Source organism: Barbus barbus (assembly GCF_936440315.1).
Source record: "Barbus barbus genome assembly, chromosome: 23".
Lineage (NCBI taxonomy): Eukaryota > Metazoa > Chordata > Actinopteri > Cypriniformes > Cyprinidae > Barbus > Barbus barbus.
This window is the reverse complement of record NC_136751.1, coordinates 406234-434122: the sequence shown is the minus strand read 5'-3', so window position 1 is coordinate 434122 and position 27889 is coordinate 406234. Positions and strand designations below refer to the sequence as shown.

Below are 27889 nucleotides of genomic sequence, written 5' to 3'. Positions count from 1 at the left end.
TGCTCAATTATACATTTTATGCTCTCTTAATAGTAAACCAAATTATTTTTACAAATATCTGGCAGCGTTTTGAAACCCCTGATCTAAACATATATTCAGACCAATCTTTGATCTCACTGATAACTCGATGTATGTAAGAGATGGCAGGCCAGGGAATGTGGTGTGTTTTTACAGTACGTCTCTCTTTCATCCGTTCACAGATTAGATGATTCTTAAGGATCCTGGCATCTATCAGCGCCAGCAGCATGAGCATATAGAGCAGCACATTATAAAATAAAACGATGAACCGACAGGTCAAAGACTCTTCTTCTGTGTTTATGTGTGTAAAAGAAGCCCACGCATGTTGATCAATCATATCCTGCTGCTTTCTGACAATTTTTCCATTTCGAGAACAGAGAAGATGATTTTCTCCTATGGACTTCAAAAATGGAGATGTCTGTTGTGCAGCAGTACAGAAATTGATTTATTTTTTCTTTATATACTGATGGACTTTAAAAGTTTTCAACAGAAAAGATTTACAGGAGATTAAGGGGAAATAATTCCTTCGGTGTTTGATGTCGGTTGTGTTTCTCTTGTTTTCTGGCTGTCGGGCACTTCTGAAGAACTTGGCACCTCAGTCAATAATAATAATAATAATGCATATCCAGGAGATCAGATCCGTGTGAGCTGGTGCCACAGACTCGAGGGAAGAATACTCTCCACTTTCTCCATGATGAAGTTGAGCGGGGCGAACAGAGTGCTCAGGAACTGTGAGAAACCAGACAGAAACCAGTGAGATATCTGCAGTCTGAACAAGATATAAAATCACATTCAATAATATAATGAAAAGATTCACAAAAAACAAAAATACATTGGTACAAATTAGCAGGGTAACATTACAAGTAACATGAGTTACTTTCCCCAAGTAACTAGTAAAGTAACATTACTTTTTGATTTAAGTAATGTTACTTAATGTGTGAACATGATCTTACTGTAGTTCTAGACTAAATATCAACATGATCTTACTGTAGTTCCAGACTAAATATCAACATGATCTCACTGTAGTTCCAGACTAAATATCTACATGATCTTACTGTAGTTCTAGACTAAATATCAACATGATCTTACTGTAGTTCTAGACTAAATATCAACATGATCTTACTGTAGTTCTAGACTAAATATCTACATGATCTTACTGTAGTTCTAGACTAAATATCTACATGATCTTACTGTAGTTCTAGACTAAATATCAACATGATCTTACTGTAGTTCTAGACTAAATATCTACATGATCTTACTGTAGTTCTAGACTAAATATCAACATGATCTTACTGTAGTTCTAGACTAAATATCAACATGATCTTACTGTAGTTCTAGACTAAATATCTACATGATCTTACTGTAGTTCTAGACTAAATATCTACATGATCTTACTGTAGTTCTAGACTAAATATCTACATGATCTTACTGTAGTTCTAGACTAAATATCATCATGATCTTACTGTAGTTCTAGACTAAATATCAACATGATCTTACTGTAGTTCTAGACTAAATATCTACATGATCTTACTGTAGTTCTAGACTAAATATCTACATGATCTTACTGTAGTTCTAGACTAAATATCTACATGATCTTACTGTAGTTCTAGACTAAATATCAACATGATCTTACTGTAGTTCTAGACTAAATATCTACATGATCTTACTGTAGTTCTAGACTAAATATCTACATGATCTTACTGTAGTTCTGGACTAAATATCATCATGATCTTACTGTAGATCTAGACTAAATATCAACATGATCTTACTGTAGTTCTAGACTAAATATCAACATGATCTTACTGTAGTTCTAGACTAAATATCTACATGATCTTACTGTAGTTCTAGACTAAATATCTACATGATCTTACTGTAGTTCTAGACTAAATATCATCATGATCTTACTGTAGTTCTAGACTAAATATCAACATGATCTTACTGTAGTTCTAGACTAAATATCTACATGATCTTACTGTAGTTCTAGACTAAATATCTACATGATCTTACTGTAGTTCTAGACTAAATATCTACATGATCTTACTGTAGTTCTAGACTAAATATCAACATGATCTTACTGTAGTTCTAGACTAAATATCAACATGATCTTACTGTAGTTCTAGACTAAATATCAACATGATCTTACTGTAGTTCTAAATATCAACATGATCTTACTGTAGTTCTAGACTAAATATCAACATGATCTTACTGTAGTTCTAAATATCAACATGATCTTACTGTAGTTCTAGACTAAATATCAACATGATCTTACTGTAGTTCTAAATATCAACATGATCTTACTGTAGTTCTAGACTAAATATCAACATGATCTTACTGTAGTTCTAGACTAAATATCAACATGATCTTACTGTAGTTCTAGACTAAATATCAACATGATCTTACTGTAGTTCTAGACTAAATATCAACATGATCTTACTGTAGTTCTAGACTAAATATCAACATGATCTTACTGTAGTTCTAGACTAAATATCTACATGATCTTACTGTAGTTCTAGACTAAATATCATCATGATCTTACTGTAGTTCTAGACTAAATATCAACATGATCTTACTGTAGTTCTAGACTAAATATCAACATGATCTTACTGTAGTTCTAGACTAAATATCAACATGATCTTACTGTAGTTCTAGACTAAATATCATCATGATCTTACTGTAGTTCTAGACTAAATATCTACATGATCTTACTGTAGTTCTAGACTAAATATCTACATGATCTTACTGTAGTTCTAGACTAAATATCAACATGATCTTACTGTAGATCTAGACTAAATATCAAGAGAAGAGAAGAACTGGTTTAATAAGGAGATCCAGAGAATTCAGTCACAAACTCAAGAGACTTTAGCTGGATTGTTTGTCGATTTGTTCAGGTATTATTGATTTCTTCTGATTATTTTTAATATGGCCATCTGTGCATTTTATAGCTAATTCATGTCTGAAAAACTGTACAAAATAGGAGGCAATGGGGTAAGATGTGCCACTTTCTACTTAAACTTTTTATTTTCGTTCACATCCAGCTGATTATATTTTAGCAGAAATTAGATACTAGTCTCAATGAAAACATGGGGAAAGTAGTTAAATATTGGTCCAGTAACACAATGGTAGAGATGAACTTAGTCATATTTTCACTATGTGAAGAATTAACATTTCAAATACAAATACTAGCACGATGAGTTATCTTTAAAAAAACGTCATGTTTGGCCAAACCCTGTGTATCAGTGCCATTCAAACCATTCTTCATCAGACCTGATGATACTGAATAGATGCTGATGAAAATGATGGTGGTATGTTTGTCTGGAGTACTGAAGTGTGTGACACTCACGGCTTTAGCAAACACTCCCATGAGCTCTGGGAACTGATGCGTGAGGAGCGCCAGCATGGCTGTGAAGGAGCAGAGACCCGCTGTGAACAGGATGAAGAACGGCAGCTCCTTCTTAGGATACACTGACACCTCGTGGAACACTGCTTACACACACACACACACACACACACACACACACACACACACACACAGAGAGAGAGAGTCAGGGTTAACTACTACTGCACCAAGAGAGAAGCGCCTCGGTGATCACATAACTTTATGTTGCGTATGTTTATTTTTTTGGAGCTTGACATCTTTGCTGGATATTAAAATAACAGCAGATGAGTTTGGAGACACATGAGTCAGTAATTACACAAGCACTCTTTTAACCCTGTAATGCCTGACATACCAAAGAATAGTCTGAAAGTAGCCTCTCAAAATTCAAACACTTGATATCTCCAGTAATATGTCTCAGTAAGATGAGATTGAAATGATCCAGACATATAACGCAATGCTGATTGAGAGATGAAGAAATAAACGCTCCTCAGAAGATGTGAGATGAAGATCATTCCTCCGCTGAGGAACAGTGAAGTAAAGCTTCTGGAAACAAACGCTCCTCAAAAGATCCTGATGATCAGATTTGAGATTTTTCTAGAAAATGATTGATGGAGAATCAAGTAAAGCTGAGCTGCTTCAGTCCAGGAAGTGTTCATCTGGAGATATGACTGCAGTTATTCTGACCTTTACTTGATCAAAATCAGACAAGATTTGACTCTGAAGCAGCAGCTGAACGTTTGTAAAACTGTATTAAAAGGCCTAATATACTACACTGAAAGGCACTGATAAGTTCAGTGAGGATCTGGATGTCGCAGACGACCTTCCTCTACAGGTGACATGCAGGAAAATCTCTTACTTGGTAGCAGTTCTCTGTCCGCCGTCTCTGTACAGACTGGATATGGATAGAAAAGGTGGCCTTTCTCCAGAGGATATGGAATCATTCTGAAAGCTGAAACATCAGGCCATCAACGATCAGCTTCCAACACAAAGAATGAGCTGAAAAATGCATTTCTAAGCTTCGCAGCAACAGAGTTTTTCTGATTTTCACTTGAACACTTTGACAACTTTTATACAATACAATACACGTTTATTTGTATAGCACATTTAAAAACAACTGGTGTTGACCAAAGTGCTTTACAATTCAAAAGAGACAGGCAATAAAAACAGAGCATTTAAGCACTAGAGAAACAATAAAAGTATGAGCCTAAAATAAAATAAAATAGAGGTGAAAAGGCTAGAATCAAAGATATCAATGCCAATGAGAATCAGGGAATATTGAAAGCCATGAAAAAAAAGGTAAGTTTTCAAAGCAGATTTAAAAGTTGACAAAGTTTGGGCGGATCTAATGTAGGCTATTCCATAACTTAGGACCGATGACTGCAAATGCGCGATCACCCCTATTTTTAAGTCTAGTTCTAGGAACATATATTAAATCAGAATCCCTAGATGCACGTAATCTAGACTGTGAAGGCGGATGCGGTAGTTCAGATAGGTACTGTGGTGCCTGGTGCCGCAAAGACTTAAATACAAATAACAAGACTTTCAAATCAATTCTGTATTTGACTGGTAACCAATGAAGTGAAATCAGAACCGATGTGATGTGTTCCCTTTTAGGAGCCGGGCTGCAGCATTTTGTACTAACTGTAAGCGTCTGACACATGTCTGAGATGCACCAATGTACAAAGAGTTACAATAGTCAAGTCGGGAGGTTACAAATGCATGCATGACCAGTTCTTACCAGACAAAAAAAGGCTTAACCTTTGCTTTGTAACTATATCCAATTTTATCCACATGCATACCGTACTCACATAAAGTGAGTCACACAGCAAATCTCAACTGCCGGATCGTTTATATGATCTCCATATGTAAACTATACTATTATCCAGCTCTGAAGAGATCAGTGTGGACATTATAACATCATGACTATCTGTAACGCTGCTTGTGTGAAGAGCTACACAAATAAACTGGCCTGATGTTCTCTGGATGTGATCCGAGTTGAGCCAAAAGACAAATCATAATGTGACCATGGTACACAAAACCAGTCATAAGGGTACATTTGTTGAAATTGAGATTTATACATCATCTAAAAAAGCTGAATGGTTTGTTATGATAGGACAATATTTGTCTGAGATGCAACTATTAGAAAATCTGGAATCTGAGGGAGCAAAAAAATCTAAATATTGAGAAAATCTCCTTTAAAGTTGTTCAAATGAAGTTCTTAGCAATGCATATTACTAATCAAAAATGAAGTTTTGATATATTTACGGTAGGAAATGTACTAAATATCTTCATGGATCATGATCTTAATATCCTAATGATTTTTGGCATAAAAGAGAAATGTATAATTTTGATCCATACAATGTATTGTTGTCTATTGCTACAGATATACCTGTGCTACTCATGACTGCTTTTGTGCTGCAGGGTCACATTTGGTCATAACACAGTATGGACAGAAAGTGCATTACTGTGCATTGCCCTTCTCGTGGCAGAACGATCAATCAGACAGAAGTCTGGCATCTGTGATGTTTTTCAGAACGGTGTTAAAGCTGATGGACTGTGTGTCTCAGGGTCACTCACTTCCCTCCCAGGTGCAGTGAAGCAGGTTGAGCGCGCCCTCCACACGCTTCCAGTGCTGCAGGTGGAAGAAGGTGTAGGCGATGGCCTCGCTGTCGCCGCGCTTCAGGATGTGCTCCGGTGGCAGTATCAGACTCTTCATCTCTAAGAGGTACTGCGGAGAGAACGAGAGGCAGGTTACGGCTGAGGATGAGGATGAGGAGGATGAGGATGAGGAGGCGGCGGCTCACTTTCGGTACGTGTGGGTTGAACTCCACCGCTCTGTGTATGGCTTCTACTGCGTTCATTTCTGCTGTGCTCAAACCCCTGCGTGACGCCGCCTCTGGAGAGAACCTGCAGACAGAACCGATGCAGAAACACTTCACAGAAGCACTGATTAGAGCCGTAACGCTACACAAACATGACGGTGTGTATGTGATGGTTCGGTGTGTTTCAGTACAGCAGGGGGAAACTACACAGAAAATTGCTTTTTTATTAAACAATGGTTTATTGTACAAATTGCTCTCTTTAAATAAATTCAATTTATAACTAAAATTATCTTGGGGATAAAAATCTACCTCAGCTTATGCTCTAACTATAGGGAGCACTTTTACATTACAACATACCAAACTTAAATTTACTATTTATTTTTAAATATAATAATCAAAAACTTTTACGCAAACATGTAAATTGAACATGCAGTTTTTAAATTAATTTCTAAATGATAAAATTTATATTTGTTGTTGAAATAATTTACACCGTGGCTGTCATAATTTGCTTCATAACAGATTTGCGCACACAGATAAACTTGTTGTCAACGCTTCCCTGCTATTTTTATTAATAAAATAGCCTCCCTCTCTCACAATCGATAATAAATTGAAATACATGCTATATTCATTCAAATAAATGTGATCTTACCGCACTATCTCATCTATGTGTATGATCTGAAGCTGGCAGAATGCTAGAGAACATGCATAACTGACAAAAATAACACGTTTACCCTTCCGGTCAAATATTGCGCTGCAAAGAGCAAGACTAGCTTTAGCTTGTCTATAACTTGGCAGTTGACCATGGAATAAGCGGAATAATCAACGGCTAGCCGTGAATTAAAGGATTTTAAATGCACTTTGCGTCAGGCGGTTCTTTGCCTCCACGTCGTGCATTAAAATCCTTTAAATGCACGGCTAGCCGTTGATTATTCCTTATATATTTTGTGAAATGCTCTTCTCTAGACTTAATTTCTCTAGTGAACTAACGAGCTGTGGACACTGATGACTTGCCCGAGGTAAATGGTAAATGCTACGTGACATTTGTTTACAAGCTATATTATTGATGTCTTTCCACGGTTGAAACGCTGATTGAGTGATTACACGAGGCATGAGATGTTCATTCATGTTTATTTCACGTTAGAACTAGTAGTAAAGAGGAAGCGATGCTCGCGCTGCCGCTTGAACTGAGGTGTTATACAGCGTTCTGTGGAGCCACATCAAAATGTTCGAATACATGTACCGTTACACCTCTAGTACTAATGTGTTGAGAAACTCAGGACTCATTCTGTCTAGAACAACAGTGATGCTGAATCTCTATCCAGTTAGAGGTGAACCGGCTCTTTAAGCACAGTTGTCTCTGTATATGTGCGCCGTTGCATCAGACGTTTCTGCTCAATGACAAACAAATAAAATGACAGCAGATTACATTTTAATTTAATAGTCCACTTTAGTCATTCTACTAACAATAAGCAACTTTGCACCTACGTGTCGACTCATTTGCTGCTGTAATGTGAAAGTAACCTTATATATAGCATTCTTTTTATTTTGCAATTGAAATAACATTTTCCATCAGCACATGTATTAATATAGTGAATGTGTTGATGGAGACTCACTTATCAGACACGGCTCTGGCCTTCAGCAGTGCCGCTGTGTAGCAGATGGTTGCAGACTTTGGCAAACTGATGTCTGTGGACGAGAACAAACCGTTTATCATCAGGACTCACACAGGAGATAATATCACATAACTGTATATTATATAGCAAAAGTGTGTGATGATAGGAACAAGTCCTGTAAACACTTTAGAGATGGTTCTTCTGCTCAAACGAGGGCGGTGACGTTTGGAGGGATTATTAGTGCAATTCATTCACAATGTACAAATTATGCTTTAAATGTCATTCAGACTTTGAAAGAGCATTGAAATTAAAACAATATCAAGTCCTTGACCATAGAAAGCAATTTTAGAAGGAAGGTAAGTTAAATGATATAGATAACTGTTTAATCATATATCATGAGCAGCACAGCTCTCCTCTCATCTCCTCATGTTCTCTAATATTTCGAAGCAGTTGACGGTGTGTAAATGTCAGAAAAGCAAAAGACATCTGCATGAGTAAGACATTTATATCAGATGCTGTGCTGCCGGAGGAAGAGAAACTGAATTACCGGTGTGTGTGAATGCACACACGACTGAATACATATCGGAAAATGGATATTAAGAAGTCTTTCCCACGACGTATTAATTAGTTCCTCCGTTTCTCTAATCTCTGACTCCTGCAGCTCGTGTCGGATGCAGGGTTGCCACATCTGCTTTTATTCCTCGGAACTGGGCTACTATTAAACTGTTGCCGTGGGCTGATCTTCCTCCGTGGGTTAAAGGTTTGCATAAATTACATTTGACTGAAATGCTTGTATTAAAATGTTTTACATTCTACCTGTGATAAAACTGCAGTAGATGTTAAGTGTTTTGTGAAGGAGGGCCACTGGTAGGGAACTTTTGAACTGAGTTTATGATCAATGTGCATAACAGTGACTGTAAAATATGTATTTTAGGTATGGAAATGACATATGTTGAGTTTTAACATTTGGGATATGGTCATCGTGTTACTTTACTTTTTTGACTGGCCGTTGGGATAGCCTTGTCATGAAGACCTGGCAACCCTGCAGAGCAGACGCCTTCAGTTTAGTGTAGCATGTTTTCCAACTGAACTAAATGATTTTTATTTCTATAAAAACAATACGACAGTGGGGTTGGTGCTGCGGTGGTCCAGTAATGTAATCGGTGAATGATCAAACACTGTGACACACAGACTACCGCAGAAAGCCTAGTGTTTATGGGACTCCAGCATTCTGGTTATGAGCCAAATCACAGGATGGAGGACCCGCACTATATTTTTGGACCGAGATCCCAGTGCAGCCCTCTAGTTCAGTGGTGGTCAGCACTTTGGCTCTGTTGTTTGTTAATGTAACCCGAGTGCTTTTCTAGCTGCCGGTTTAGAACTACATCAGAACTATACCCTAAAATCCAGTCGGGCTTCACTGTACAACACCCTTTACAGCAACAGAGGAAGGACAGGGAGACAGATTCTGTGTGTGTGTGTGTGTGTGAGAGAGAGAGTGTGAGTGAGAGTGTGTGAGTGTGTGTGCGCGTGTGTGTGTGAAAGAGTGTGAGTGAGTGTGTGTGCACGTGTGTGTGAGAGAGAGTGTGAATGTGTGTGTGTGTGTGTGTGTGTGTGTGAGTGTGCGTGTGAGTCTGTGTGTGTGTGTGTGTGTGAGAGAGAATGTGTGAGTGTGTGTGTGTGTGTGTGTGTGTGTGAGTGTGCATGTGAGAGAGTGTGAGTGTGTGAGTCTGTGTGAGTGTGCGTGTGAGAGAGAGAGTGTGAGTGTGTGTATGTGTATGTGGACACATCTGTAGTGCTCGTACCATCATACTTGGCCAGTACGGCCTGGACGTCGGCGTAGTTCTGCAGCTCCAGAAGAGACTCCAGCAGGTTCTCGTGGATGTTGAACATGCTGAGCAGAGGAAACTCCTTCATTAACTGCAGGAAACACAACAACAGCTCACATTCTCCAGCTCTGGAAACTTCTGCGGCTCGTTAGCGAGGTGTGTAAGAGTTTTACATGTACAACATGTGTGGTTTCATTGACGTCAGGCCACTGAATTATTGAAAGATAATGCACATGCTTTCGATCATAACTGCATCACCTCAACTGTGCACAATTATCAATAATTCTACGGTCTGATCAGCAAATAACAGCTCCTGCTTCAGTATCTATGAGTATATAGCACGAGCAGTTTGCTGGTTGCATTACTAATACAAATGAGGCTTTGTTTCTTCTGTGTGTGTGAGGAGTCAAAGGTCACTCACGTCTCGCATCATCTTGACAGCTTCTCGTGTGCGGCCGAGCTTTCTGGAGCACATGGCGAGTCTTCTCTTGATGTAGACTAACACGTTTGTGTCTCTTCCTGTGAAACACACACATGTTTACACACCTCAAAGGAAACTTTGACTAGCTACTTCTGCTGTAACATTCAGTTGTTTACTGACTTTTCGACGTAACTTGCGTTCACTCTCACCCTCCCGGCTATCTGCTATGGTTTCATCTTCACTTCCTCCCCCTAAACAGTTATCCTCTCTTGATGCTAACAGTGCTACTGATACTTTCTGTTCCACTCTGACGTCTTGTTTAAATACTTTCTGCCCCTTATCTTCCAAGCCAGCCCGTACCACCCCTTCTGCCCCTTGGCTATCTGATGTCCTCCAAAAACATCGTTCTAATCTCAGGGCCGCAGAAAGGGTATGGCGCAAATCACAAAATCCTTCTGACCTTAATTTATATCGATCACTCCTCTCTGACTTCTCTGCTAATGTTTCCTCTGCTAAAAGGACATACTATCATGACAAAATTAACAATTCGACTAACTCTCGCATGCTCTTTAAAACATTTCCCTCCCTCCTTTGTCCTCCTCCTCCTTCATCATCTCTAACAGCTGACGACTTTGCCACATTCTTCATTAATAAAATTACTAACCTCACTGCACAATTTTCCACACCACAATCTATCAAACATATCTTACCAGCAAACATACACACGTTCACATCCTTCTCTCCACTTTCTGAGGCAGAAGTCTCTAAACTCATCCTTTCCAGTCATCCTACAACCTGTCCGCTTGATCCTATTCCATCTCATCTCCTTCAAGCCATTTCTCCTGCAGTTGTACCTGCACTCACTCACATCGTTAACACATCCCTTCACACTGGAGTTTTACCCTCAGCATTTAAACAGGCTTGTATAACCCCACTTCTTAAAAAAAACAACTCTTTTAGGGAATTATAGACCGGTTTCCCTTCTTCCTTTCATTGCAAAAACACTTGAACGAGTTGTGTTCAACCAAGTCTCTGTCTTTCTCACACAGAACAACCTCCTGGACAGTAACCAATCTGGCTTCAGAAGTGGACATTCGACCGAAACTGCCTTGCTTTCTGTTGTTGAAGCCCTAAGACTTGCAAGAGCGGCTTCCAAATCTTCATTACTTATCTTGCTGGATCTGTCTGCTGCTTTTGATACAGTCAACCATCAGATCCTCTTGTCAACCCTATTGAGAAAGGGCATCTCAGGAACCGCACTCCAGTGGTTTGAGTCTTACCTCTCTGATAGGTCCTTCAAGGTATCTTGGAGAGGTGAGGTATCCAAATCGCAGCATCTAGCTACTGGGGTGCCTCAGGGCTCAGTTCTTGGACCACTTCTCTTCTCTGTCTACATGGCATCACTAGGTTCTGTCATTCAGAAACATGGCTTTTCATATCACTGCTATGCTGATGACACTCAACTCTACCTCTCATTCCATCCTGATGATCCGACGATAGCTGCTTGCATCTCAGCGTGTCTAACAGACATTTCTTGCTGGATGATGGACCATCACCTTCAACTCAACCTAACTAAGACAGAACTGCTTGTAGTTTCAGCTAACCCATCGCTTCATCAATCTCAGCTTCCAGTTAGGCTCATCTACCATAACTCCTTCAAAAACAGCCAGAAACCTTGGAGTTGTGATTGACGATAAGCTGAATTTCTCAGACCACATTGCTAAAACTGCCCGGTCCTGCAGATTTGCATTATACAATATTAAGAAGATCAGGCCCTTTCTCTCGGAACATGCTTCACAAGTCCTCGTTGAAGCTCTTGTTCTGTCCAGACTTGACTATTGCAATGCTCTCTTGGCAGGTCTTCCAGCCAATTCTATTAAACCTCTACAATTAATCCAAAATGCCGCTGCAAGATTAATCTTTAATGAGCCGAAAAGAACGCACGTCACGCCTCTGTTCATCAATCTGCACTGGCTACCAATAGCTGCTCGCATTAAATTCAAGGCATTAATGTTTGCCTACAGAACCACCACTGGCTCTGCACCCCTTTACCTAAATTCATTAATTCAGACTTATGTGCCTCTAGAAGCTTGCGTTCTTCAAGTGAACGACGCATTATTGTACCATCCCAAAGACACACAAAAACACTTTCACAGACTTTTTCATGAACTGTTCCCATCTGGTGGAATGACCTGCCCAACTCAATCCCAGCAGCCGAATCCTTAGCCATCTTCAAGAAACGGCTAAAAACTCATCTGTTCCATCTTTACTTGACCCTCTAACTCTAGCACTATCTATTCTCATTTTATCTTTGTCTTTTTATTAAAAAAAAATATATATATATTAATAATAATAATAATATTTATCTGTACTGCGTTAGGCTAACTGAGACTTGTAATAGCACTTGCACGTTGTTGCTCTTTTGTTGGTTTTGATTGCTTCTTATATCCTCATTTGTAAGTCGCTTTGGATAAAAGTGTCTGTTAAATGACTAAATAAATAAATATCAGTGATGTGTGTGTGTGTGTCGGTGATGTGTGTGTGTGTATCAGTGATGTGTGTGTGTGTGTGTGTGTGTATCAGTGATGTGTGTGTGTGTGTGTGTATCAGTGATGTGTGTGTGTGTGTGTATCAGTGATGTGTGTGTGTGTGTGTGTGTGTGTGTGTATCAGTGATGTGTGTGTGTGTGTGTGTGTGTGTGTGTATCAGTGATGTGTGTGTGTGTGTGTGTGTACTCACTGTGCTGGGCTTCATACTGTGCTCCGTGATGCTGCAGTTGTTGGCTGCGCCGGTAGCAGCTCTCTCCGACCTTCAGAGCCTGTTTGAAGAGTTTCTCTGCCTCCACGATCGTCGTGGCCTCTTCCTCGGCCAGGAGAATATATGCCGTCGCACAACTACAACACACACAACAGATCCATCAGCAAACAAACGCTCCTGATCATTACACAGACACACAAATTTACACCAACAGCACAGGACAACAGTGAAAAACTAAACGTGCTGAGAGAACATTACAACAGCACGTACATATTTCACAAGCTACAGGAAATATCTGATGGAGTAATACGGGCAGATTCATCTCTCAGTGAATGAGTGAGCTCACGTCTGTCAGCACAGAAACACACTCACTCCTCCAGATCCAGAGCTTCATGAGCGGCCGTGATCCGAGCCTGAGGATTCCTCTCTCTCCAGGCCTTCTGCATTACTGTCAGAACACACACACACACACACACAATCTTAGCCACAGGTCCTCAAACACTGGCACTGTGCTGAATGCTCTGGATGCTGATGGTAATGCTGTGCTCTTACTGGCGTCTGCAGGCCGCAGGTGATCAGAGTCACAGGTGAAGAAGGTCTGATGGTCTTGTGCCGACAGGTTCATGTCGTAGTATGTGAGCGGCTCTCTTCCTGTCACCCACGTGTATCTGCAGCAAACACATTCACATCAGCATCTCAATGCAGCTCACAAAGAAAGAAATCAGCCCTGATTCAAACACAGACAGGTAAAGACATTCAGGCTTGTTTTTGCATCAAATGAAGCACTGAAGAGGCTCTGAGACATTCACTCACCGGTTATATTCAGCTCCTCTGAACAGATTGAGAGGATTTCGCCAAACCTTACACTCTAAACACACACACACACGAAACATTAGCAAACACATATGGACTATATCTGAGTTTATCTAGTAAGTGATTGATTACCAGCTAACCACAGTGTGTTAAAGGGGTCATGACAAGAGAAATGACACTTGCCTGGATCTTTTGGCATATAAGAGGTGTTTATACTATTAAAACCTCCTCCTCAAAATAAACAAAGCATTTATTTAATCAACCTCCAAAAACGTACAAGATGACATCACAGGGGCACAAACATTTGCATAAACACGCCCCCAGAGCAAGACATCGACCAATCACGTCACGTGTTTGTACAGATACCAGAAGAATCCCAGCGTAAGGAACAAGTGCAGAGGTTATTTTAATGGCGTCCGGATCGTGTCGCAGCATGTTGTTTAGTAATGGAGGCACAGAATCATGGAGAGTCACAGAGGATCATTTGTTGAAAGATGAAGCAGAACTAGATCTGACTGCAGCTGCATCACAAACCCTGAGTAAAGGATTTCATAACGCTTTGTCTGGAAATAACCGTTTAATTTTGATCATGTTTTTAAAACTCGTATGCAGTAGTGAGGGGGCGTTGATACGGTTTCCTATGCAGTGACATTAGCCAATCATAACAAGCCTTAAAGGACCCGCCCCTTAAAAACAGGTCGTTTTAGACCGAGGGTCAGAATGAGGGTTGAAAATAATCATTTTCACACATATTTATTTGTATTTCTGTGCCAAAATCTATATTAACTTTATAAGTAAACCGCAAGGAACATATTAAATTAATAGAAAAGGCAGCGGCTATTTGCGCTAAGTGTAAATAGCATATTTTCTTAACGATAGATGCTATGTTAAAATAGCAGGACTTTCTGCTATTTATACTACTTCTTGCAAATAGTGGCAATTGTCTGCACCTCAGTATTGTCTTACATTATAAAACAGTGCGCAAATATAACTTAGAGTGTAAATTTGAATTTGAATTCAAATTATTAAATGGATGCCACCTTATTGGGACAATAAAGCCCTCCCTATACCTCACTGATACTTTATTTTCAACTTCTTGATTATTTCCTTCATTTTCATTTAACATGAATGCTTTTCTGAAGTGATTTGAAATTTGAAAAGGGATAAAAAAGTTTGCCGGTGGATTCGAACCCGGGTCGATCGGGTCAAAATGAGTACGACAGGTTGAAGCATCTGCACCACTGAAGCTGACGACCGTCTTTAGTAATGTTGACTAGCCCCATCACACGCTGGCGCGCGGAGTTAGTGGAAACATCCTCTGCACACGAGCCGGGCTGTTGCACTTAGTGTTAATAGACACTCAAATCCATGTCATGACCCCTTTAATGTGAGTTAAGGTTCTCTGATGTTCGTTGGGTCTGACCTGACACACTCTGCCGGCTGGACTCGGCGTCTCCGCTGCTGCTGCTGGAGCTGGTGGGCGAGCTGTTATCAACTCCACCTAACAGAGGACGCAGGTGACTGACCGACACCTGCTCGATGAAGGACGTGCCATACTTCCGGAAGTACCACCACTCAAAGATCTGCAGAGATCATCATCATCATCATCTTCATCACAGGTATAAAGGTCTGTCTGAACAATAACACTCAATAATACATGCAGCTGCTTCCTTCAATAACTAATTCAACTTCTGTGATGATTATAACTTGATAAATACATATTAATAAAACCCACAGAGATGCTTTTATTAACAGAATCCATTTGGTTATTAAATTGCAAGGAAAAGATTAAACTAAATTAATACAGATCCTAAAACAACCTCTAGAGACTCATTCAGATCCTTTATATTCCAGTGAAGTCACTTCATTCTGCAGCCCACATGAAAAATACTATAGTCATTTATAGTAAATAATACTATAGTGTTTTTGAATCATACAGTGTATTATACTGTATATGTGACCCTGCAGCACAAAAGCAGTCATGAGTAGCACAGGTATATCTGTAGCAATAGACAACAATACATTGTATGGATCAAAATTATACATTTCTCTTTTATGACAAAAATCATTAGGATATTAAGATCATGTTCCATCAAGATATTTAGTACATTTCCTACCATAAATATATCAAAACTTCATTTTTGATTAGTAATATGCATTGCTAAGAACTTCATTTGAACAACTTTAAAGGAGATTTTCTCAATATTTAGATGTTTTTGCTCCCTCAGATTCCAGATTTTCTAATAGTTGTATCTCAGACAGATATTGTCCCGTGCATAAATTTCATTAGTTGACCCTTATGACTGCTTTTGTGGTCCAGGGTCACATATATGACAGTATTTACAACGCTCTGTTAATGAATGCTACAGCATACTGTACTATAGTGAACTGATAATACATACTGTAGTTTAGAACAGTACTGGTTTATTGGTAAGTAAAGGGTTTATATTACTATAGTTGTTACATTACCACAGCAACTATAGAATTACCACAACAATATAATTCAAGTACTTTACTACAGTATTTTTTCATGTGTGAGTGTTTGACAGGAGTGAATGAAACTCACCAGTATGAGTCCAGAAATGAGGGATGAGGTGCCCGTCAGCGCCACGTAAAACTTAGGAGTCAAAGTGTTGAGGAACATGCTCACTGCAGAAAAAACAGACGAGTTCAGAGAGAACAAACATATCAGATCCACACTGACACCACAGAACCCGTGAGAGATGAGTTTAGCAGAGAAACAGCAGTGTGTGTGTGTGTGTGTGTGTGTGTGTGTGTGTGTGTGTGTGTGTGTGTTGCTGGAAGAACACTGAATCAGCCGCTGGATCGCTGTAAAACTGAGCCAGCACGATTACTGTATATCCAGAACATCTCTCATCTAACGCTCACCAAAGCCTGCTGAGGTCATTCACGCCTGAGGGGTGTCACGACATCACTTCCTGTTTCACAAATGCATATAAATACGACTAGCCAGAAAACAACATGAATATCATGTGAGGATATCAGCTGATCTGTCGACCACTTCCTGTCAGATGCATTCTGGGAAGACTTAAAAAAGACTCTAAGTCAGTGAGACGAGCATCACCGCACCTGTCGATCCGTCAGATAATAATAATCATTTCAATTAACTCATTAATTAACTTAGCAGACCGGATCTGTGTAATTTGTGCTATATATTATGCTAAATGCTGTTAAAATACAAACATTATGTAAAACAAATGAATGCTTACCAGTTTAAAGTAGAAGTTAAAACCAGACTCAATATGAACTTGTAGGAAGAACATCCCAACAGTCTCTTCACCGCTGCTGCTCTCATAACAATACTTGATGTACTATTGTAATCCTGCATTAAATGCATTTAAACAAGATCTATATCAATGTATAATCAAATGGATTGTTGATTATTTTCATTGCGTCTCCCATTATTTCTGCAGCACTAAACTAATCACATCTGAAGAAACCCCAAATCCTCCGTCTGTCATCATTGCCTCTCCTCGTGATGTTTTAAACCTGGACCAATGCCTTTCTTCTGTTAAACACAACAGAAGAAACGAAGAACGCTGACGGGCATCTCTGACTTCCACTGTACAGACAAAAGCAGCCGGGGCATTCTTCTCTGATGTTCCGCAGAAGAAAGAGAGTCTCAGGGGTTTGGAAAGGCATGATGGGATGTTTATTTGTGTGTGAACTTTCCCTCTCAGTCAGTGATCGCGTGAGGGCGATGGGTCTGAGAGCCGCTCGGTTTCTCTCCGCCGAACACATGGTGGCCGTCTGACCGCAGCTGCTCTTTCATTCAGACCAGAGAGAGCCACTCCAGCACAGACACGCCATTCATCAGCCACCCTCACTCACTCTCAGCCTGACCGGTCCAGCGGCCCACCACCCGTCACATCAGAACCACATGGGCTCAGGACACTTGCTTTTTTAAAGAAATTTATATTTTTATTCATCAAGGATGCATTAAACTGATCAAAAGTGCCAGTAAAGACATTTATAAAGTTTTCCATTTCAAATAAATGCTGTTCTTTTGAACTTTCTATTCATCTGTGAATCCTGAAAAATGAAATGCATCACAGTTTCCACAAAAATATTGTTCAACATTGATAATAATCAGAAATGTTTGTTGATCAGTAAATCAGTATATTATTATGATTTCTGAAGATCATGTGACACTGAAGACTGGAGTAATGATGCTGAAAATACAGCTGCAGATCACAGAAATACATTACAGTTTAACACATATTCACACAGAAAACAGCTGATTTAAATTATAATAATATTGCTGAATATTGCCGAAACAAACAAACAAAAAAAAACATTAAACAATTATGTGTGCTCAGAAACACACTGAACCATATGTATTCTGTCAAACCTGTTTGTGTGTTTTCATCATACTGTACTAATGTGTCCCCGCAGCACAGAAGCAGTCATGAGTAGCACAGGTATATCTGTAGCAATAGACACCAATACATTGTATGGATCAAAATTATACATTTCTCTTTTATGACAAAAATCATTAGGATATTAAGATCATGTTCCATGAAGATATTTAGTAAATCTCCTACCATAAATATATCAAAACTTCATTTTTGATTAGTAATATGCATTGCTAAGAACTTCATTTGAACAACTTTAAAGGAGATTTTCTCAATATTTAGATTTTTTTGCTCCCTCAGATTCCAGATTTTCTAATAGTTGTATCTCAGACAAATATTGTCCTATCATAACAAACCATACATCAATGGAAAGATTATTTATTCAGCTTTCAAATGACCCTCATTACTGGTTTTGTGCTCCAGGGTCACATATCAAAAGTGCTCTTTTAAACAGACCCATGCTTTCATTCGGTGATGTTTACGAGGCTAATGCTCCGTTCATCACTAGAGTTAATTCTTTTTCTCAGTTCATCTTTAGGCAGAGCGGCAATTCAAACAGGTCTGACGCTAATTTACTTCTCTGCTAATGAATCGATCCAATCAACAAACAATCGAATCATTAAAAAACAGAAATCAGGAAATGATGCGCTGATCAGCATCAGCCTCACAAACACAGACGCATCTCCACAAGAGCGCTCGTGACATGCTGGTCCAGTGTGATGAATAACACACGCTTCAAACAAAACAGTCCTGGAGAATAACTGCAGAAGCACAGCCAGCGCTCAGGGACACAGGCCTCGAACTCAACAAACGATGCTAACTGAGCAGCACGAGCGTTTATCAGACGAGACGAGGTGTGTGTGTGTGTGTGAGGTGAAGCAGATCCAGCACACACACACACAGCAGACGCACAGAGCACAATGCATGCAGGATAAAGAGAGCGGCGGTGGAGGATGGGCTACTTACATGAGGACTCGGTGCCAAACATGGCTGATCCAGGAGCTGTGATGGAGAAAGAGAGGGGAGCGGGAGGGGTGGGGTGAGCGGCTACACAGCAGGGGTCATCAACGCACAATGCAACCAACCGCGCCAGATGCTGCGCCGCCACAGCCGTCCTCCTGCTGCATTAAAGCTGTGGTCCTCACAGCCTCTCCAGCTCCAGCGCCGAGCCGAGCCGATCCGGAGCGCTGCAGACCAGGACGAGACAAAAGCTCAGCAAACACTCAGCCACGTCACGAGCCGAGAGACAACGAGCCAACCAACAAACCAACGGCCAGCGGCTGACAGACTGATGCTGATGATGGAGGAGGAGGAACGGACCAATCACAGCGCGCGCTCACACACACACACACACACACACACACAGGAAGAGAGTAAATGGAATCCACACTGAAGCTGCAGAGACAAACATGAGTGACCCACTCCACCATCATTAACACCATTATAAAGACAACACAATCCCGTCCTCATTAATGAAGTCTAATTACTTCTGTCAAATCAGCCTTTCTGTGCTTAGATTTAAAGCAGTAACACATCCTCTAAAACTCAATCCAGGGTCAGGTTAACCCATCACTAGTGTTTATCACTAATTCCTGTCTCTTTCTTCATAATAACACATTGACCTTTTTTTAATATGACGTCAAATGTTACAAATGTTTCGTTAGATTCAGAAACAAACTAAATTAATGCTGTCAAAATATGATTCTTTGTTCATTTGTGTCATCGATTTCATAAGATATATTTTAAATGCATCATAAATTATTAATTTAGAAATACTGTTAATGCAGTTCCACCACGTGCCGTTTTCTAAATAACCTCGAAAACAATCTAATGATGACGTTTGCAGCACATGACTCTAATCTGCCAGACAAACTAAAGTGTTTTAAACATTAATAAGCAGTTCTGTTATAGAAATAATAGTAATAAATTATGGCAAATTACTATAATTTAATTATTTTACTGCGAACGTTTCATTGTGAGATCGGTTCAGCTGTATCACCCTGACATAATTGCCAGCCCTAAATATAAAAACTACTTTTAAATGACAAAATAAGTAAATAAAACAACAGATGTGATGGAACAGCATTTGTGAAAGAATGACTGGATCAGGACGGTGTGATGAGCTCATGATGATGAAGAACTGCACATTTCTCTGTTTGACATCATCTGCACTGGAACACAACACACATCTCTATATAGTCCTGTACTCTTAACCCATTCTTCAGAAGCTGTTGATTTACAGAAGAAAGCAGGTCTGGATTGAAGAGGATTTTAATACAGCAGACGAAATGAAAACGTCATGTCTTTAGTCTCTTCTGCTCAAATATGCCTCATTTCCCATGTATTCAGAAGAGCCAACTTTATGAGCTTTAAACTACAGCAGCTGAATAATAATAATAATAATAATAATAACGAGCTGTTTAATGTTACTGACACGTGTCGCCTTGTTATTCAGGAACGCGTTTGATCTGTTTGTTCCAGATACTTCTCTAACTTATTAATAACGTGTTTATAAACTACAGCAGGAGAAACACGCTTAATAACGCTCATAAGCACTTGATTAATCGCAGATATTCATGTTGATCACTTTACAAGCAGTTAGCATTGCTAACACAACAACAGCTCAAGTTCAAAAAGCGCGAAAGAGACAATATAATCACAATATAATGAGCTGCATCGCGTGATATTATATCTGTATTCGCAGATCCGTCGTGTTTGTGTTTTACCTGCAGTCTGAAGATGATCTCTCGATCAACGTGGCGCGACACTAAACAGCAGAAGAAGAAAGACACACAGCAGACATGACACAGACTCAGGTCACGCCCACTCACACAAAACCCCGCCTTCCGGCACACAGGCCCCGCCCACTGCCAACCATCGCTTTTCTGTTATACATTAGTGTTTATATATTAGTGTTTATATATTAGTGTTTATATAGTAGTGTTTATATATTACTGTTTATATATTAGTGTTTATATCAGTGTTTATATATTAGTGTTTATATATTAGTGTTTATATAGTAGTGTTTATATATTAGTGTTTATATATTAGTGTTTATATAGTAGTGTTTATATATTAGTGTTTATATATTAGTGTTTTTATATTAGTGTTTATATATTAGTGTTTATATTAATGTTTATATATTAGTGTTTATATATTAGTGTTTTTATATTAGTGTTTATATATTAGTGTTTATATTAATGTTTATATATTAGTGTTTATATTAATGTTTATATATTAGTGTTTATATATTAATGTTTATATATTAATGTTTATATATTAGTGTTTTTATATTAGTGTTTATATATTAGTGTTTATATTAGTGTTTATATATTAATGTTTATATTAATGTTTATATATTAGTGTTTATATATTAATGTTTATATATTAATGTTTATATATTAGTGTTTTTATATTAGTGTTTATATATTAGTGTTTATATTAATGTTTATATATTAGTGTTTATATATTAGTGTTTTTATATTAGTGTTTATATATTAATGTTTATATATTAGTGTTTTTATATTAGTGTTTATATATTAGTGTTTATATATTAGTGTTTATATTAATGTTTATATATTAGTGTTTATATATTAGTGTTTATATAGTAGTGTTTATATATTAGTGTTTATATATTAGTGTTTTTATATTAGTGTTTATATATTAGTGTTTTTATATTAGTGTTTATATATTAGTGTTTATATTAATGTTTATATATTAGTGTTTATATTAATGTTTATATATTAGTGTTTATATATTAATGTTTATATATTAATGTTTATATATTAGTGTTTTTATATTAGTGTTTATATATTAGTGTTTATATTAGTGTTTATATATTAGTGTTTATATTAGTGTTTATATATTAGTGTTTATATAATAGTGTTTATATATTAGTGTTTATATATTAGTGTTTATATATTAGTGTTTATATTAGTGTTTATATATTAGTGTTTATATAGTAGTGTTTATATATTAGTGTTTATATATTAGTGTTTTTATATTAGTGTTTATATATTAGTGTTTTTATATTAGTGTTTATATATTAGTGTTTATATTAATGTTTATATATTAGTGTTTATATTAATGTTTATATATTAGTGTTTATATATTAATGTTTATATATTAATGTTTATATATTAGTGTTTTTATATTAGTGTTTATATATTAGTGTTTATATTAGTGTTTATATATTAGTGTTTATATTAGTGTTTATATATTAGTGTTTATATAATAGTGTTTATATATTAGTGTTTATATATTAGTGTTTATATAGTAGTGTTTATATATTAGTGTTTATATATTAGTGTTTTTATATTAGTGTTTATATATTAGTGTTTTTATATTAGTGTTTATATAGTAGTGTTTATATATTAGTGTTTATATATTAGTGTTTTTATATTAGTGTTTATATATTAGTGTTTTTATATTAGTGTTTATATATTAGTGTTTATATTAATGTTTATATATTAGTGTTTATATTAATGTTTATATATTAGTGTTTATATATTAATGTTTATATATTAATGTTTATATATTAGTGTTTTTATATTAGTGTTTATATATTAGTGTTTTTATATTAGTGTTTATATATTAGTGTTTTTATATTAGTGTTTATATATTAGTGTTTATATTAATGTTTATATATTAGTGTTTATATTAATGTTTATATATTAGTGTTTATATATTAATGTTTATATATTAATGTTTATATATTAGTGTTTTTATATTAGTGTTTATATATTAGTGTTTATATTAGTGTTTATATATTAGTGTTTATATTAGTGTTTATATATTAGTGTTTATATAATAGTGTTTATATATTAGTGTTTATATATTAGTGTTTATATATTAGTGTTTATATTAGTGTTTATATATTAGTGTTTATATAGTAGTGTTTATATATTAGTGTTTATATATTAGTGTTTTTATATTAGTGTTTATATTAGTGTTTATATATTAATGTTTATATATTAGTGTTTATATATTAGTGTTTTTATATTAGTGTTTATATATTAGTGTTTATATTAATGTTTATATATTAGTGTTTATATATTAGTGTTTTTATATTAGTGTTTATATATTAGTGTTTATATTAATGTTTATATATTAGTGTTTATATTAATGTTTATATATTAGTGTTTATATATTAATGTTTATATATTAATGTTTATATATTAGTGTTTTTATATTAGTGTTTATATATTAGTGTTTATATTAGTGTTTATATATTAGTGTTTATATTAGTGTTTATATATTAGTGTTTATATATTAGTGTTTATATATTAGTGTTTATATATTAGTGTTTATATAGTAGTGTTTATATATTAGTGTTTATATATTAGTGTTTTTATATTAGTGTTTATATATTAGTGTTTATATTAATGTTTATATATTAGTGTTTATATATTAGTGTTTTTATATTAGTGTTTATATAATAGTGTTTATATATTAATGTTTATATAGTAGTGTTTTTATATTAGTGTTTATATATTAGTGTTTATATTAATGTTTATATATTAGTGTTTATATTAATGTTTATATATTAGTGTTTATATATTAATGTTTATATATTAATGTTTATATATTAGTGTTTTTATATTAGTGTTTATATATTAGTGTTTATATTAGTGTTTATATTAGTGTTTATATATTAGTGTTTATATTAGTGTTTATATATTAGTGTTTATATAATAGTGTTTATATTAGTGTTTATATTAGTGTTTATATATTAATGTTTATATATTAATGTTTATATATTAGTGTTTATATATTAGTGTTTATATTAGTGTTTATATATTAGTGTTTATATTAGTGTTTATATATTAGTGTTTATATAATAGTGTTTATATATTAGTGTTTATATAATAGTGTTTATATATTAGTGTTTATATAGTAGTATTTAGTTTGTATAGGGTAAATACTGATATATAGTATACTTATAGTTAAATCTGTCAGTAGGTTAGTTGTGTATAGGTTTATAGTGTTTTTTTACTTCATTGTTGTATGTCTGTATTTATGTAGCACAGTGGTCCTGCGAGGCACGACATTTCGTTCCACTGCATGTCCCCACATGTAGCAGAATGACAATAAAGCTCAACTTGAACTTGAACTTTTATATATTAGTGTTTTTATATTAGTGTTTATATATTAATGTTTTTATATTAGTGTTTATATATTAGTGTTTATATAGTAGTTTTTATATATTAGTGTTTTTATATTAGTTTATATATTAATGTTTTTATATTAGTGTTTATATATTAGTGTTTATATAGTAGTTTTTATATATTAGTGTTTTTATATTAGTTTATATATTAATGTTTATATATTAGTGTTTATATATTAATGTTTTTATATTAATGTTTATATATTAGTGTTTATATATTAGTGTTTATATAATAGTGTTTATATAATAGTGTTTATATATTAATGTTTATATAGTAGTGTTTATATGTTAGTGTTTATATATTAATGTTTATATATTAATGTTTACATATTAGTGTTTATATATTAGTGTTTATATATTAATGTTTATATATTAATGTTTATATAGTAGTGTTTATATAGTAGTGTTTATATAGTAGTTTTAATATATTAGTGTTTATATATTAGTGTTTATATATTAAATTTACATGTATTCATTTAGCTGACGCTTTTATCCAAAGCGACTTACAATTGCTATATATGTCAGAGGTCGCACGCCTCTGGAGCAACTAGGGGTTAAGTGTCTTGCTCAGGGACACATTGGTGTCTCACAGTGGATTCGAACCCGGGTCTCTCACACCAAAGGCATGTGTCTTACCCCACATTAATGTTTGTTCTGGTTTAGTGGCAGTTAATTTTGACTAGCTTGATTATGGTTTTAAAAACTAAAATAAATGATAGATTATACACAAAGGTCAAGAATGTAAGTTTAATGATTAAGATTGACACTGGACTCTACAGGACTAGAACTTTACTGAAACTCCTCGAAATCATAAAGTAAATAAATAAATGATTGCATTTATAATAGATTATAACATAAAGAATCATTGGATCAGGGTTTATCATGAGAGAACAGATGGTCTGTGTATCTTCCAGGGATCTGTGCATGGCGTCGTGACGTCAGCGCGTCCTCTCGCGAGCGCAAGAAATTGGAGCAGCGACAAACTCTCGTTGGAAATTTAGTTTTAACTCTTTTTTTATGCATTAATTGTTGTTTTTCGACCTCAGCCCGGCTGACGAAAGACTTTTCTTGCGGATAGTGTCGTTTAAAGGCCGGTTTGTGCTTTTAAAGTGGTGGATTTGTACTTTTATCCCGGTGTTTTTCCTCATGGATCAGATGGTGACGCGTCAGAATAATTCACGACAATAAACGCGTTTTGTTCATTTATTTTTTAATAGTACGACACGTCATCAAACGTCGGCTTTATGTGTTTCTTTTAAAGGATAAAATGGATTTATTCCTGCGCTTGCATGAGGATAATTTTGATTACTCTTACTTTAGCTGCTAATGCTAACTAGCGCAGGCCGCTATTGGAGTTTATTTATATGAGTATTTTGGTATTTATATGTATATTTGAGTGTATGAATGGCAGTGATTGATCAGTGATGTCTTCTCCATCACTAAAGACTCAGCTCTCTAGTAATTAGTGATGTTTCTCACTCATTATAAAGGCCTCGTTTGTTTTCTTTATTTTTTTTCGCTTATTCTTCGTCAGATCATTTTTAAAAAAGTGATTCCTAACTCATTTTACTCTTGTCGTAAAGTTTAATGGCTTGACGAACAATTTGCGTCGTAGTTGATATTTTAAATGTGTTAATTTATCTGTGATTGAACTGGACACAGTAGAGAAGAGAAACAAACCCTGCTCAGAATCAAGGTAAATAAACCCCTGTAACGATACTAAACCGTACTAATACTGATCTGATCTGCTGTCTGTTACTGATCTGATCTGCTGTCTGTCTCTGATCTGATCTGCTGTCTGATACTGATCTGATCTGCTGTCTGTCACTGATCTGATCTGCTGTCTGTCTCTGATCTGCTGTCTGATACTGATCTGATCTGCTGTCTGATACTGATCTGATCTGCTGTCTGATACTGATCTGATCTGCTGTCTGTTACTGATCTGATCTGCTGTCTGTCTCTGATCTGATCTGCTGTCTGTCTCTGATCTGCTGTCTGTCACTGATCTGATCTGCTGTCTGTCTCTGATCTGATCTGCTGTCTGTCACTGATCTGATCTGCTGTCTGTCACTGATCTGATCTGCTGTCTGTCGCTGATCTGATCTGCTGTCTGTCGCTGATCTGATCTGCTGTCTGTCGCTGATCTGATCTGCTGTCTGTCTCTGATCTGCTGTCTGTCACTGATCTGATCTGCTGTCTGTCTCTGATCTGATCTGCTGTCTGTCACTGATCTGATCTGCTGTCTGTCGCTGATCTGATCTGCTGTCTGTCGCTGATCTGATCTGCTGTCTGTCACTGATCTGATCTGCTGTCTGTCTCTGATCTGCTGTCTGATACTGATCTGATCTGCTGTCTGATACTGATCTGATCTGCTGTCTGATACTGATCTGATCTGCTGTCTGATACTGATCTGCTGTCTGTCGCTGATCTGATCTGCTGTCTGTCACTGATCTGATCTGCTGTCTGTTACTGATCTGATCTGCTGTCTGTCTCTGATCTGCTGTCTGTCGCTGATCTGATCTGCTGTCTGTCACTGATCTGATCTGCTGTCTGTCTCTGATCTGCTGTCTGATACTGATCTGATCTGCTGTCTGATACTGATCTGATCTGCTGTCTGATACTGATCTGATCTGCTGTCTGTTACTGATCTGATCTGCTGTCTGTCGCTGATCTGCTGTCTGTTACTGATCTGATCTGCTGTCTGTCACTGATCTGATCTGCTGTCTGTCGCTGATCTGATCTGCTGTCTGTCGCTGATCTGATCTGCTGTCTGTCACTGATCTGATCTGCTGTCTGATACTGATCTGATCTGCTGTCTGTCGCTGATCTGATCTGCTGTCTGTCACTGATCTGATCTGCTGTCTGTTACTGATCTGATCTGCTGTCTGTCACTGATCTGATCTGCTGTCTGTTACTGATCTGATCTGCTGTCTGTCTCTGATCTGATCTGCTGTCTGTCTCTGATCTGATCTGCTGTCTGTCGCTGATCTGATCTGCTGTCTGTCACTGATCTGATCTGCTGTCTGATACTGATCTGATCTGCTGTCTGATACTGATCTGATCTGCTGTCTGTTACTGATCTGATCTTCTGTCTGTCGCTGATCTGCTGTCTGTTACTGATCTGATCTTCTGTCTGTCACTGATCTGATCTTCTGTCTGTCACTGATCTGATCTTCTGTCTGTTACTGATCTGATCTGCTGTCTGTTACTGATCTGATCTGCTGTCTGTTACTGATCTGATCTTCTGTCTGTCGCTGATCTGCTGTCTGTTACTGATCTGATCTTCTGTCTGTCACTGATCTGATCTTCTGTCTGTTACTGATCTGATCTGCTGTCTGTTACTGATCTGATCTGCTGTCTGTTACTGATCTGATCTGCTGTCTGTTACTGATCTGATCTGCTGTCTGTCACTGAGCTGATCTTCTGTCTGTTACTGATCTGCTGTCTGTCACTGATCTGATCTTCTGCTGTCTTGATCTGATCTGCTGTCTGTCGCTGATCTGATCTGCTGTCTGTTACTGATCTGATCTGCTGTCTGTCACTGATCTGATCTTCTGCTGTCTTGATCTGATCTGCTGTCTGTCTCTGATCTGATCTTCTGTCTGTCGCTGATCTGATCTGCTGTCTGTTACTGATCTGATCTGCTGTCTGTTACTGATCTGATCTGCTGTCTGTCTCTGATCTGCTGTCTGTCTCTG

At 36.7% G+C, this 27889-nt stretch overlaps 2 protein-coding genes across 16 annotated transcripts in view; one reads left to right on the top strand and one right to left on the bottom strand.

The window, feature by feature from the left end:
- Positions 1-288: 288 nt before the first annotated feature.
- LOC306842835 (suppressor of tumorigenicity 7 protein homolog) lies at positions 289-20854 on the bottom strand. Of its 13 annotated transcripts, XM_079373943.1 has the most exons (19): positions 20752-20849; positions 18992-19212; positions 18022-18097; positions 16880-16992; positions 16539-16588; positions 16216-16298; positions 15073-15232; positions 13650-13704; positions 13389-13504; positions 13209-13284; positions 12819-12973; positions 10080-10177; positions 9635-9749; positions 7830-7902; positions 6199-6301; positions 5972-6122; positions 4251-4343; positions 3359-3498; positions 300-747 (listed from the first exon to the last, which is right to left on the bottom strand). In XM_079373943.1, the coding sequence occupies exons 5-19, from the start codon at positions 16555-16557 to the stop codon at positions 652-654; spliced, it is 1533 nt and encodes a 510-aa protein (XP_079230069.1). In that variant the 5' UTR covers positions 16558-16588; positions 16880-16992; positions 18022-18097; positions 18992-19212; positions 20752-20849; the 3' UTR covers positions 300-651. The 13 variants fall into 13 exon arrangements, with proteins under 13 accessions (XP_079230057.1, XP_079230062.1, XP_079230063.1 ...); XM_079373936.1 differs by lacking the exon at positions 18022-18097 and having other exon boundaries at positions 296-747; positions 3359-3501; positions 20752-20854; XM_079373938.1 differs by having other exon boundaries at positions 3359-3501; positions 16880-18097.
- Positions 20855-25117: 4263 nt separating this feature from the next.
- LOC306842834 (liprin-alpha-1-like) overlaps positions 25118-27889 on the top strand; it is a 48372-nt gene continuing 45600 nt past the window's right edge. For 2 of the 3 annotated variants that reach the window (XM_079373930.1, XM_079373928.1), the window contains exon 1: positions 25118-25887. The gene's annotated coding sequence lies outside the window, so the exon portion shown is untranslated. The remainder of the gene's footprint in view (positions 25888-27889) is intronic. The other variant, XM_079373929.1, reaches the window with a different exon arrangement.